Source organism: Pomacea canaliculata, linkage group LG12, assembly GCF_003073045.1.
Source record: "Pomacea canaliculata isolate SZHN2017 linkage group LG12, ASM307304v1, whole genome shotgun sequence".
NCBI lineage: Eukaryota > Metazoa > Mollusca > Gastropoda > Architaenioglossa > Ampullariidae > Pomacea > Pomacea canaliculata.
The window spans coordinates 5,327,282-5,340,102 of record NC_037601.1 but is presented as its reverse complement, the minus strand read 5'-3'; the positions used below and the strand labels follow the sequence as shown (position 1 = coordinate 5,340,102).

Sequence of the window (12,821 nt, the reverse complement as noted above, 5' to 3'; positions counted from 1 at the left end):
ATTTTTTTAATATGAAAAAAGATGAGATCATTTAAGAGAAAGACTTAGGGAACCAAAGAGAGCAGTATAGTTGTATTATCATGTGGATGGAGAAAAATACTTTGTGTATAGTTGTGAACATGCATTGTCCCAACATTACAAATATAATTGAATATTTATATATGTATGTTCAAAATAGCAAGACATGTTAATTTTCATCTCTTAATAAATGAACAATTTTAATGGTAAACTTCGATCAACTTTGTAGTATAGTTGGACATCAAATTCACACAAGTATCAAGGGGCTACACCATGATGTCAAAGATAGCACAGCCTGGCGTCTTATAGTCAAGGTGCCACTTACTGACAACAAGAGTGGTGTAGTATGGTCAAGGGTAGAGGGGGAAGGAATTGGTGTTTTATTCAGAGCCAGTAACTAAGACTATCACAGCAAGACAGCCAGACCTGTAAACAGATGCCACATGCAGAGAATGAACATCATGCCCAAGACGAAGAGAGCTGAAGCCAACCTTCACTGTGAACGGCGCTAACCGTTGCGCCACCGGGCATAACAAAAGGTAGCAGAGAATTTTGGCAAACCAGCCTAGGCTGAGCAAAAAACTGGTGGTGTATTGCCTGGTTTACTTGTAAAACTTGCAGCAAAATTTACTCACTTCCAAGGCAATCTTCACAGAAAATAAACCTATGTGGACATATATCAAGGCAAGTATGGCAATGAAAACAATGATTTTGGACCATTTTCGTTTTTTGTTTTTTTTCCTGTTTGTATACTTCTATTTGTCAATTTTATCATAAACACACACGCATACATATACACTGTCTTTAGCTGTAAACCGCGTACAGAGACACGCACCCAAGAAAACAGAACTGAAAGTAGCTATTATTCATTTTAATGCATTTATGATAATATTAATCAACACATAGGCTTTCTGCTTCAATCTCAGATTATGCATTAAAAAAAACTCAACAACCAAGCAACCAACTGGAATATCAAAACTTTCTATCAATATTGTGCATAATTTATCACCCGCAGAGTATAATAACTTGTACCAGTGTTTTCTTAAACATTTATTTGCTTTGTAAGACCATGACCAAAGATGATAGAAGACTTAAAGTGAAACTCAACTAAAACTTCTGCAAGAAACAAAAAATTGTGGGAGACAGGAGGCAACAAACAAAAATGATAGCAGTCAACACAATTTGACCAGAATATCTACTGAATACAAGCACTACCTTATTGATAATACTGCTGCATGCATTGCACATCACTTGAACATTTATACACACAATATGTCTTTATTAAACTTATCTGCTGTATATTTGTAATTCAATACATTGCTTCACTGATGAGACATATAAAAATACGCGTAATTCATGAATAGAAATGAAAAAATGGCTATTAGCATACCAAAGACTGAAGGACTTCATTAAATGAAGTAAGATTTGTTCATTTTCTCAGGAAGGATAAATGCCAATATATGTTGTCTGAAAGACTGAAGTCAATGAAACACAATTTGTAACACCTTGTCTGAAAAACAGAACTTAAGAAAGTTGCTTTCATTATATTTTTGTCATCAAATTAAGGCTGAAATTTTGTAAAAATTTTGGTTTCAAAATCAATTCCTATCTATTATTAACACTGAAAAAATAACAAATGAATATATGCATGTATAAATGTCTGTGCATGCTGGTACACAAACTTTCACTCAGTTTCTTTCTCACACACACACATGTGCATGACTGTGTACAAGATTGTCCCATAACCATCTGATTGACAAGAGTTCATATGAATAAATTTATACCTTTTGTGCGTTAGTGTATATATATAATCCCTAAGTAAATCTGCCAACTTGGAACACTCAACATTAGTGTGGCCAAGTACAATTATGTGGTGCAGGGCTGGGTACAGGTAAGCATCTTCCAAGCTTTTCACACCCAGGTGGCGCCCAGTTCATGACACTTCTGTCACAAACATTTAACTGGGGTTCTCCAGGCATCAGATTATTCTTGTGTGTGTCCACAAGCTTCTGAATTATAGGCATCACTGTTATGTATTCTTCAGAATTCAGTCTGAAGCAGAAATCAACTAAATCAAGTGAATATACAGCAACACATCTATGCACTTTATGAGTATATTTTGTTTAGAATCAATAAGTGCAATCAATAATGAAAAGTTTCATTTTGGAATTTCATTAATTCAGATTTTTGTGTACATGCATGTGGCTGCATGAAGTCTGCACTTCTACAGACACACATACACAATTTGAGGCAGGAATATTCCCCAAAATACAAACAAATCACTCACCCAATAGGATATTTTTCACCGGGATCTCGTCCAAGATGAAATAAAAGAGGGTTTGATGTGTGATTCACTTGTTCATGGGTGGTAACTCCAGAAATTTCCTCACCAGGACAAAAATTTATTCCCTTGTAGGGTAAAAAATAAACAGCATTAAAATATGTAAGTACATTAGAACCCACAATTAAAAAATAAAAATCAGATTCTTTATGGAATTAAGCAACATGAGCAGTTTGCTTTTAAGATGTTACAGTGATCTCACTCATTTAACTAAAAACCTACCTTGATGAATATTATTTCCCAACAGTGCCTACAGATCTTCCCATCAATATCTTAAAAACTGTGTGTGTGTGTGTGAGAGAGAGAGAGAGAGAGAGGGAAAAAAAGAAAGGATATAGTATGTAGCCATTGGTTGAATATTCAGAACCCTTCAGTGCCTCATTGTCTGTGCTGAATAATACTGGAAATCTGAACAAGGCAGTGTGCTCCATCCTCCTATAGACAAAAAACTATTTGGGTTTAAACCCTTAAACCATTAAATTCATGAAAAGAAAATAACTATTAAGGGGATATTTTGTATATTTCATAAGCAAGTCATTTGTCATCTCTGAAGCATTCTTTCAACAAGTTGTGATGTCTGTCTTGGTGTGGGTAAGAGGATGGGAAGGAGAGTTAGATGTGTGGGTGTGCATGAACATGCCTGTACATACCTGTGTACATATGCTGTATCTGTAGTGACTATTATTTTTCTATTTTTTTATTTTTGTCTTCAAAGACAAAATTGTTGCTTGACATGGTGAAGTGAATTGAAGTTAATGTCTTGCACACTCACTTCTTCAAACTCTTTGATGCTGTTTGTCCATGTCCAGTAATGTGCTTTGTACTGCTCCCATCGCACTGCCATCATCTCATTACCACGGTAATAAAATATGGGTCTGGATGTAATATAAAAGACATTATATAATACTCTAACAAGGAATAATTTGTTTTATTATGTAGCTTTTGTTTTATATATTGACAAAGCAAATTCATATCTTATATAACTTATGTTAAGCAGCCTGATCAACAACTAATCTCAAATACCGCAACAAATACCATCATCCAATAAAAATTTGTGCTAAATTGCTTTATCTCTTGAATATACCAAGTATACTGGATTTTAAGAATAGATTCCTTCCTCACATACCAAGCACATTTGCATAAAGTTTACAGATTTCCAAACTTTACAAGCAGTCTGTGCACATTTTTCAAAACAATATAAACTTGCATTAAAACAACTGAGGCTGCCTGCTAGGTTAGCTGATACTGTTGTAGGTAAAACCACAAAAGCTAATGATGCATAGCACATGGTAAACCTATTAAAATAGACCCTTTTAGGGAGTTTATATTCAAATATACATACCTTTCCTGGACAGTGTTTGAAAAGAAAGAGGAGGTTAGGTCAATGCCATCAATGACACGGTCATCTGGTATACTACCACCGGCAAGATTCACAAAAGTTGTAAACAGGTCCATCAAACTGCCCACCTGATAAGACACCTGCAAATGTTTATGCAGTAACCAATCAATGCCTGAAGGCAGAGACATATAAATAAGCCAAGTGGAGATGAAGAACTTTGTCCTATTAACATACCTTAAGAATTTTCAAATCACAAAAGCTTCATTGCAAGCACATGTCTGTCAGCACTGTCATATTTGCCACATCAATGCTAAGATGGTACAAGTTTGCTTGGTTTGGCTTTGTGACCCAGTGCAACACTCCTAAAACTGTCTTCCAGGATACCTAGGTGAAAGGCCAATGCTGAGGTGGACAGAAAAATAAAACCTGGCTGGCCAACACAAAGGAATGGATGGACTACACCATGCAAGACTTGCTTACTACCTCTCAAATAAACCTGACGAGCCTTAGTAGCAGCTGTGTCTATTGATATCCTCTACCCCAGATGACCAGTCTGCTAGTACAACTCAAAGGAATAAATGAATGAGTGACTGTCCCGTGATAGAAACACAGAGAAGTATGAACTTATACAAAAATCCACAGATTAAATTACAGATACCTGTATATATGAAATCCCAAAACATTTTTAATGTGAAAATTAACTTATTGAAAGATGTATCTCATGCATGCACATGTACACGCATGCACACACACACACATATGCACATAACAATCTTATGCATAAATTTGCCATTTGTTCAAGAGTTTTCCTGCAATCTGTAAACAAGTTTATTACCACTCCTGCTTGAATTTTTCCTGGCCAAAAGGCAATTGTGGGTTCCCTCATACCACCTTCAAATGTTGTCTGTTTTCCGCATAAGAAAGGACCATTACTACCACCTGAAGTGAGACATTCAAACAAATTACAAAATACAGTGAAACTGAAACTTGGGAACAAAACTGGAAGTCACAAGTATTTAGAGCCTGAAATGGGGACAAGCAACATTTTTATTTGAAGATAAAGCGTCCCACAGCCTACAGGCAACAGAGGCAGTAAAATGGGTTCACTATATTTAGGACATAGTATGTGGAACGTGGAGCCCAACTCCCTTCTTCTGCTTTCTTTACCTACCCTGTTAAATCAGGTTCCAAATTCCTGCAGACCCCTGTGGGACCCCGGGGTATGCTTGCCTAGCAAGCATTGTAAGAATAGGGTCCCTGCCATCCAGCCAGGCATGTCGTATGAGGTAACTAAGGTGGACAACTCACCTAGAGGTAAAGTAAGGTGACCAGACGTCCCGCATTAGGCGGGACAGTCCCGCTTTTGACCTCGTGTCCCACCTGAATATCGGGCGGGACGCCCAATGTCCCGCTTTCTGGCTTTCTGGAAGTCCATCAAATGTTCCGGTTGTCTTTAAAAATCTGAATACCGTACGCTGATACGCCCCTTCCCCCCAACTTTTTTTCGGCGTTTTTTTTTCGGTGACGACACCATCTTCGGCACGTGTCCCGCTTTCGCTCCCGAAACGTCTCGTCACCTTAGGTAAAGTAGGTTGTGGTAGGGCTAACAACCCCACCATGTAAAAAAAAAGCCCAATACAGAAACCAACATCAGAGTATTTGTCCCGGATGACATAGGTAATGAAACACACTAGGAGACTGGACTTATGACGACGACAGCCAAATCAAAAAGGGAGCTGGTGCCCCGACAGTGGAGTTACTGAAAGAAAGGGAGATGAAAGGAAAGGACTGGACATGGGGTCACTTGGAGCGGACTCTGGCTGAGGCCTTATGTGCAACCTGATGCACGAAGAGGAATAGATAGAATTCTTGCAAAGCAGCTGCTGAGTGGGCAGAGGGAGTTGATCCAGTCATAAGTCCAAGCAGGCCTCCAACCTGTTCCACAGCTGAGCACACTAACCACTAGGCTGTGCTCCCCTTTGCTTCATGTGAACACACCACCAAATACAGAAGTAATCTAATCAAGTATGGACCATGCCCACCATTTACTTTTGAAAATCCTAGACCGATACATTATTTTTTAGTGATGTGTGGTTATGGGGCATCATGACATTTTTGACTGTTTTCTCTGACTGAATTCTTTCGCTGAATATCCACTACTGTGGCATCCTCAATTCCTCTTGCTTGTGCTGATGATAACTCCAACTTCTGTTGACTGCTGAACCACTGCTAGTGTGTGTATTAATACCTGTGTCCAGTGGTGGGGGTCTATCTGCACATCACCTGCTCCATGTGACTGACACTGCTCAAGGAGTGAACTGCTCCTGTGTCAACCAGAAATCCTTCGTCCCATGATCATTACCCACCTTCAGCACCTGAGTATTAAATATCACGACTCAAAAATCTGATTATGCAGGGGAAATCAACGCATGTAGTGGAGGATTTGTGTGGTATGTTGTGGTTCCCTCCTGTATGTTACAGACTCAGTTACATCGTCTTCAGGGGGAGGGATTGGCTTTTTTTTTGGGGTGGGTGGGGGGAAGGGGGCAATTTTGCTAACTTTGTACAAATAGTTCTTTATTTCAACCATGCTGACATATCATCACCAGTTTGTCAATGCATGTTAAGATTCTGTACTTCAACATTCAGTCTTGTCTTCAGAATTGGTGTTTAATGCCAAGCCTACAACTAAGGCAAAGCAGCCATCCCTGTAAACAGCTGCCACATGCAGAGAAAGAATAGCATACTCGAGACAAGATCTGAACCTAGGACAGCTTATCTTCACTGTATTGGTAACATGAGCTAACTGTTGTGCCACCAGACCACCCTTTGTAATCAGAAAGTCTATGACATTTATGAACTGATTTTAGATCATGCCATAGATATTATTCCAGTGATGATGGAGACCTGACTATATGCTCATGGTGATGATGCATGCATTGCTGAACTGAGGCCTGCTGGTTATGTCTTTCCCTCCTTTCCTCATGTTGCATTGCCTGGTGGTGGCATTACAATTGTTATGAAGAACATGTTGGCAAAGTGCATGTCAGGCAAGCCTCTTTCATGTTTCTGTGGAGACTGTGTGTCCTAGCTATTTTTTGTGTAAAGTGCTATGAACCATTATTATTATTTGTATTTCCTTATTTTTATGCGGTTCATGTGTTTTCCTACCCTTTCATGTCATATACTTCAAAATATGAACATTTTAAGGTCTTCTATCTCATACATTTCCTAAGAAACAAATAGACAGGAGCTATATTTTTTATCTCAGGAACAAGGAAACAAGGGAAATTTATAACTGTGAAGTCAACTGAGTAAGCTAACAGAGGAAGCAGAGAAGACTGGCTTAAAGGTCAACAGAAAGAAGACTAAAGTGACGAGATTCAACAACAAGCAGGAACTCCCACTTCTAGGAGAGAACATCCTGGAAACAGATCGCTTCGTGTAGCTGGGGAGCATTGTCAACAAGGGCAGTGGAGTTGATGATGACATCAAAAGCAGCATCAACAAGGTCAGGCATGCTTTCAACAGCTGGAACTCCTGAACATTATCCTTCAAAAGTAAGACCTGCATCTTCAACACCAGTGTGAAGGCATTCCTACTGAATAGTTCTGAAACTTGGAGAGTGACAAACACCATCAACAACAAGCTCCAGACCTTTACCAACCAATGCCTATGCCATATTCTGGAAATAAGATGGCCTGAAAAGATTTCCAACAGCAGCCTGTGGAAAAGAACCAACCAGAATGTCACTAGCCATCAAAAAGCGCAAATGGGGCTGGATAAGACACACCCTGTGCAAACCAGCAGACACCATTGCCAGGCAGGCACTTGACTGGAACCCTCAGGGACAGAGAAGAGTTGGAAGGCCAAAGCAGACTTGGAAAAGAACAGCAGAGAGCAAGGCAAAGAACCACAGAACCACATGAGCCCAACTGAATTGGACTGCCTAAAACGACGTCCACTGGCGAGGTATTGTTGTGGCCCTATACTCCTCAAGGAGTAACAAGGAATAAACAATATTGTATACAATAATTTTTTTAGCAACTTCTCTCTTAATTTTTTTAATCTTACAATAACTTCCACAGCTATGTTTAAAGTAATGCAAAATGTGTCAAACCAGTTTTCTCACTTGCAGTATCAATCTTACCAGACCATGGATAAATTAGACAAACTTATCTTTCAGTAAATGATTATCTGAAAGCACATCTACAATAATAATCTAGTTTTGTAGATCAATGAAAACAGTTCTACTTACCCATTTCTTGTGCATAGGTGGCTGCACCATTGTCAGATGAGAAAATGACAAGCGTGTTGTTGGCAACTCCCATATCATTTAACTTCTGTAAAATCTGTCCCACACCTGAGTCAAGCTCTCTCACAGCATCACCATATCTACCGTAAAAATATCGTTAAAGTTTTGCACTTTTAAAATTCTGCATATTATTCAATCATTTACATTCCTCAATCATTTCTTTCCAAAGTTTCAGCATGGTGTGATTAACATTATGCTTCATTTCAGGAATAATTTTGTTTACTAAGTGTTTTACACCAAGCCAGCAACTAAGGCTACATTACAGCAATTTTAGCCAGGCCCACAAACAAGAGCCACATGCAGAGCCAAGATGAGATTTGAACCCAAAACACGCCTGATCTTCTCTGTATCAGTGACAAACACCTGAACCAGTACACCTCTATAATGCCTCATTTCAGAAATGTTGGAATTTTTGAGTGCTTTTAACATACATGGGGCTAGAGCACTGTTTTTTAAAAGTACTCATATGTTTTCACACTGTTCTTTATAGAGTACACCCCTTGAATAAAGTTTAAAGTAATTATTGTAAGATGCCATCTTGTAAAAAGAATCATGTGAGCTTGATCAAGAACTGTGATGCTGCATTTGTAATTTTCATGGTTCTCATTATTATGAGTGATATTCAAATTCTATTTTCAGCTTTGTATAAAACAGTTCACTATTTCCTTAGTGCTCATCTTTGAAAAACATGTACTTAGCATGTACTGTCTACAGGGGACTGTCATTGATCTACTGTCACCATGATCTGCGTAAAAAGGCTAATGAGAATAATGTACTAACTTTAAAATATTGACAGATAAAAAGATGGGGGCAATAAGAAAAAGGTAAACAAGAATGAAGAAAAGGTAATGAATTGAAAAAAAATCAAAGATAAACACGAAATCAATTAAACTTTGCACAATTTAAATAGTTTTGCATAAAAATGCATGAAACACTTGTTTTGACATAATATGGGTTCACATTTTTTATGATTGACATTCATTTCAGTATTAATAAGCCACTTACAGACCACGTGCACTTGTCCCGAGAAAAGCTTTGGAGGCATACACAGGCTCATGTGTGGCATCTACAGCCCAGTAAAGGAAAAATGACTGGTTCTTCTTGCTTTGAGTATCAATAAATGAAAGGGCTTCCTGCAAGTTGAAGTAAAAGTAACTGGGAAACTTTAAACAGCAACACTTAAACACATCTCTAATTACAGCTGCTGATGAAACTGCTTTCATAGGTGACAAAAATACAACCAATAGCTCTTCAGAGGTTAATATGAAAACTTTAAAAACCCCATACTGTTTACCCTAGGCTATTTTTTTTATTGCCATAGATTAAAAGTGCCATTTTGCTTCATGAGACTTTTTTTTTTTGGAATGCGACCCCCATGAAGGGTAGGAACACTAATAAAAGGAATTAATTTACAAATAGCACTTTTGAGGAACTAAACAATATAACTATTTGAGTGGCACATGAAACTTAGCAAATGAACATGCAAAGAGATAGGCGAACGGAAAATAATTTGGTACATAAATTAAAAAGTACGAGAATGTTAATATTAACTGTGAAGTGATTATTTGTATGCATAAATTTATTCATCCATACCTATATATGACACTATTTTACATTCTGCAACATAATGTCCCATATTTTGAATATTTGCCACCATTAATGCCATTAAAACTATCATAATTAAAAATTTCCTTTTGTATTACCTGTATATATATCTGTGTCAGATTGGATTCTCCAGTTTTCGTATCTATAAGGAAATCTTCAAAGTATCTGAAAAGAACCATAAAATAAAATCCTGATAAAAATCACTAACCATTATTTTTAAGCTCTCACTAAATCTTGTTTCAGGTTATGAACACACGAACACACTGCAATATAGGTTTTTTATTTCTCTTCTACCTTACTGACAAAGATGGAAGGGGTCAATGTCAATGTTAGAAGGTGCAGAATAAATTCAGCTGAACAATTTTTTCTGGTATTGTTTGAAATAAATGATTATATGGTATATTCAGGGTGCAAATAAATGCAAAAGACTATATGCATATGAACAGGCACACTTGCACACACACACACACCTGTGCAGGTGAAAACATGCCTAAATAAAACACTGCTTTTTGTCGATTTTCCCCCTACCTTCCTATCATATCTGTGTCTCGATAAACAGGAATGTTTGGAGTCTCTTTATTATCATATGGTCCAAAATGGCAGTTTGGTGAACCAAACCACTCATCAAAGCCGTGAATTAGAGGGTGATACTTTGGCTGTTGGCCAAGATGCCTTCAACATAAAGAACTGACTAAACAGGACTCAAATCAAGAAAGAATATCTAACATGTCAAATATGTTTATATGTACATATGTAAATACACAAAATAATTAAAGCATGTTCATTGACATTCAGAAGTCAAACAAAAATACCCACACTCTTAAAAAAAAATAAACATTTCCTTTAAAAATAAAAAATAGGTGGTCCCTTTAGGCAAGCACTCATTTTTATAAACAAATATTATTTCCCTCTCTGGTGCTTATTTAAGATCTTCCTCAAAGTGATGCAATGTTTACTTACCATTTACCAATTATTTTGCTTCTGTAACCCAACCTTTGAAGAATTTCTGGAAGAAGAATCTCTGTGTCTGGAATACCACCCACAATGTCTTGTGGCGTGTATGCTACAGTATATTTAAAGAGCCAAAATCAATAACTTGTCGACTAGTGCAAAAAAACAAAAAAGCTCTCTTAACTTGGAAAAGTGATCCAGAACTTTTTTTATCAGGTGATAATAATAACAATAATGAGTGAAGCTGACTATAATATGGTTGCACAAAGAAATAAGCAGGATACTTGGTCTGTGGTGCTGATCTTCTTTTGGTCTGATGTATCACTATAGTAGCTATAATGAAAATTTAAACAGACTTGCACATTTCACATCAAAAACGCAAATTATAAAATGTTCAATAGCAAGAAAAAAATTATTGGAGGAAGATTTTAAAGTGACAGTACCAAATTAAAATTGTGACAGATCTCTTTGATGTGTGTAGCCACTTTTAATATTTACCATTGCGAGCATGTTCATTGGTTGTGTAGAAACCATTTCTTATAGGCAGGCGACCTGATAGAAGAGCTGCTCTTGCTGTTTAAATAAAAAAAGGTTTGAATATAACATTTATATTTGTGAAGAGCATACCATTTTTATAACAGATGAAATCAAGATAATATTTACATTCTTTTAATTTTATTGTTTTTAATACATCTAGGTCATCAAGTAAGGACTTCATGCATTTTTAATCAGCAAAACAAGTTTTCTATTTAGTAGTTGCTTATATAATATCCTATAATCAGAAAAAGAGGCAATAAGAATGTATTGAATTTCATTTATGCATATCAACTGATGTACATGTAAGATAAAAGTCTTGTTAAGCTTTTAAATATATATAAATTAGGAAAAAATGCTACAACAACATATTCTACTCACATGGAGAGCACAAAGGATTTGCTGAGTAGAAGTCGGGTAACAGCATGCCTTTTGATGCCATCCAGTCCAAATTGGGGGTTTCTTTGCTCGGTTGTCCATAGATGCCTAGGTCACCCCATCCCATCTGTAATGAAGAACTTGATCATAGCTTAAATAAATAGATGGTATCATCATTTACCAGGAATAAAGATTATATGCAGACAAACAAATTGAATAAACATTAAAATGCAAGCCAAGATTTTCAAATAGTGGACAACCTCCACTTAGATCTTCAAACTGATGATTTGTTTTTGATCCATGGTGACTGCTTGCTAGAATAGATAAAAGTATAAGGGATATATAGGGATTGTATAACAGTGTAGAGATGGAGTCATTATATAATGATACAAAACACAGAATACTGCAATAATAATTCATGGATAGTACTTATAGTGAACAAATATGCTTTAAGAGAATGAAATAATGTAGCCTTATATAGTCCGAGTGGCAAATGTAATGTGGAAGAGATCGAGTTCCACCTGCAATTAGAATCACAGATGGTGAACGTCCGTTGTCCGTATGTGACTGTCTTTGTGGGAGGGTGGAATACAATTCGGGAATCTGATGAGGAGCGAATTAAGGAATGAGGACAGACAATAAGATTTCAGTAAAGTATAGAGAGGAGAGGAGTCTACAGCATATAGATCGAGTTGAGAACTTTAATTGTAGTTTATATATTCTAGCTTTAACTGGTAGCCAATGAAGAGAGTGAAGAAGTTGTGTGACATGTTCAGATTTGCGAGAAAGCGAGGCGATAGCAGCTTTATGAGTTCTGGACTTCCTGAAGTTTGTGAATGACTGATCAATCGATGTTGTGGACATGTATATGGGCTGCAAGAATAAAGAGAGTTGCAACAGTCTGCTAGTTCAGACAAGACAAATAAGCAAATATCTCTGAAAACACTTTTAAAACAAAAAAGTCTGGGCGGACAAAGTATATATATATTTAGCGCTCGCCTAAGCGGGAAAGCGAATCGATCAGTTCGGTTACAGTACGATATACATTTGGTCGAGAAATAACTATAAGGAATACAAGTAAAAAGGAGGCAGCGGCAAACTCGAAGATATATTATTTACTTACGTCATCCATCAGCATGATGATAAAGTTTGGTTTTGACTGTGAAATCGCACATTTTATTAGTGTGCACAGCAGGAGTACCTTAAACCAAACAGACCGAGGTGCCTCCATGCTTCTGTTTGCTGCTATTCTCGCACTGTAAATCATGTGACAGAACTGTCATGTGACTTCATGGAGCAAAAAAAAAAAACCTACCTTTCTGCGCATGCTTAGTACGTTA

At 37.1% G+C, this 12,821-nt stretch overlaps 1 protein-coding gene across 3 annotated transcripts in view; it reads right to left on the bottom strand.

Moving 5' to 3' along the window:
* Positions 1-874: 874 nt before the first annotated feature.
* LOC112576502 (N-acetylgalactosamine-6-sulfatase-like) overlaps positions 875-12,821 on the bottom strand; it is a 14,003-nt gene continuing 2,056 nt past the window's right edge. Inside the window, exons 1-13 of one of the 3 annotated variants that reach the window (XM_025258991.1) lie at positions 12,605-12,762; positions 11,485-11,608; positions 11,068-11,142; positions 10,579-10,681; positions 10,147-10,290; positions 9,717-9,783; positions 9,019-9,146; positions 7,957-8,093; positions 4,534-4,637; positions 3,702-3,838; positions 3,132-3,234; positions 2,306-2,427; positions 875-2,070 (exon numbers count right to left, since the gene is read on the bottom strand). In XM_025258991.1, the coding sequence (XP_025114776.1) occupies positions 1,866-2,070; positions 2,306-2,427; positions 3,132-3,234; positions 3,702-3,838; positions 4,534-4,637; positions 7,957-8,093; positions 9,019-9,146; positions 9,717-9,783; positions 10,147-10,290; positions 10,579-10,681; positions 11,068-11,142; positions 11,485-11,608; positions 12,605-12,748 (1,593 nt within the window). In that variant the 5' untranslated portion in view covers positions 12,749-12,762 and the 3' untranslated portion in view covers positions 875-1,865. Of the gene's footprint in view, positions 2,071-2,305; positions 2,428-2,452; positions 2,795-3,131; positions 3,235-3,701; positions 3,839-4,533; positions 4,638-7,956; positions 8,094-9,018; positions 9,147-9,716; positions 9,784-10,146; positions 10,291-10,578; positions 10,682-11,067; positions 11,143-11,484; positions 11,609-12,604; positions 12,763-12,821 lie in introns of those variants that run through there. The other 2 variants (XM_025258992.1, XM_025258994.1) reach the window with 2 other exon arrangements.